The sequence below is a fragment of the Cystoisospora suis genome (genome assembly GCF_002600585.1).
Source record: "Cystoisospora suis strain Wien I chromosome Unknown contig_3243, whole genome shotgun sequence".
Classification (NCBI taxonomy): domain Eukaryota; phylum Apicomplexa; class Conoidasida; order Eucoccidiorida; family Sarcocystidae; genus Cystoisospora; species Cystoisospora suis.
Genome location: NW_027156038.1, coordinates 1 through 1417, shown reverse-complemented (window position 1 = coordinate 1417; position 1417 = coordinate 1). Strand labels below are relative to the sequence as shown.

The 1417-nt window shown below is 39.7% G+C and overlaps 1 protein-coding gene across 1 annotated transcript in view; it reads right to left on the bottom strand.

Annotated features, from left to right (window-relative positions):
- The window catches only part of CSUI_006401 (activating signal cointegrator 1 complex subunit), a gene marked incomplete at its 3' end in the record, with an annotated part of 4128 nt that extends 2956 nt beyond the window's left edge, over positions 1–1172 (bottom strand). The window contains exon 1 of the mRNA XM_068066561.1: positions 885–1172. Within this exon, the coding sequence (XP_067921463.1) occupies positions 885–1136 (252 nt within the window). The 5' untranslated portion in view covers positions 1137–1172. The remainder of the gene's footprint in view (positions 1–884) is intronic.
- Positions 1173–1417: the final 245 nt, after the last annotated feature.

The following is a 1417-nucleotide window of genomic DNA, read 5'->3' as shown; positions in this document are numbered from 1 at the left end:
AGAAGAAGAAAGAAGAAGAAAGACAGGAAGGAGAAAAACGAGAGGTATCGGGTGATCTATATATATACCCTACATAGATGGAAACACCAATGCAGATACATATCCACTTATATGTGAAGGTATGGAGTACGTACTGGCGTATGCTTGGGTAGAGAAGAGAAAGAAGATCCATGATAGAAGAAAGAAAAGAAGAAGAAAAGACATATATTACGATTCTTGTATGAGAGACAAGAAAAAGCAGGTTCTTTAGCAAGTGGAACAATGCTCCCTATACACCCCGTCATATAGAAAGATTCCCATACAGATCTATCAATACACATATCGATTTACCTACCTACCTTCCTCCTTCTGACCTATCTATCTATCTTTAATCTATCTATCTTTATCTTTAATCTTTCATCTATCTTTAGTCAGTCTGTAGTGTATCTTGGAGCTTTCTCGAGTCTATCGATCAAGGCATTTGTAGTCTCTCTTCAATCTCTTCTCATTAATCTATGCACATACCTAGGTCTATCGCTACAGAGCTTGACTAGATACATTACGTACCTCCACATATGAAATGTCTACAAGACATTTTCCACATAGATTTAAGGTGAAACAGACACTACAGGAAAAGAAGAAAGAAGACAAATAAACTAAGACAGCCTATACACGGACGAAAAGGAAAGCATCTCTCTATCCCTCCATCTATGGATGTATCTATCTATCTATCTTCCTCTCTATCTGTCAATCTCTCTATCAACTCTCTATCTCTCACTCTATGTATGTATCACTGTCTCTCTCTCCCCATAACCTCTTCCTCTCTTGCTTCTTGTATCCTTCTAGCTCACTATCTCTTTCTGTTTCTTTCTGTCTATCATCGCTCTCTCTCTTTCTTTCCCTACCTTTTCAGTGAAGAGAGAGAGTTGCTTCTTTGCCTGCGCTTGTCGAATAAGAAACTCGGCCGTGGCTAGCGTCTCTCCTCTTGCATGCACGAAGACCATCACTTGGTAGCCTTTTCTGACAGCTTCGACCACTTTATCATAGCAAATCTCATTGAGAAGTTTCTTCTGTTTAGAAAGATCTTTCTCGAACACCCCAACAAAGGTTTGTTCCAAAGGAATGGGTCGCCAACCGCTTCCGAAGTAAAACGCCATCGAAGGCTCCACTCGAAGGAACGCCGCTACCTCAGCCCTACAGAAAGAGTGAGAAAGAGAGAAAGAGATGTGGAAGAAAGAAAGAAAGAAAGAGTGGGAAAGACAGAGTGGGAGAGAAAGAGATAAGAAAGAGATAAGAAAGAAGAGATAGATGATGGAGTCAAGAGAAGAAAGAAAAGTCGAGGCAAAAAGAGAAGAAAAGCAGCGAGAGAGAAAAATAGATAGATAGATTAGAAATAGATAGATAGATCGATTAACGGTAGATAGATAGATAGATCGAT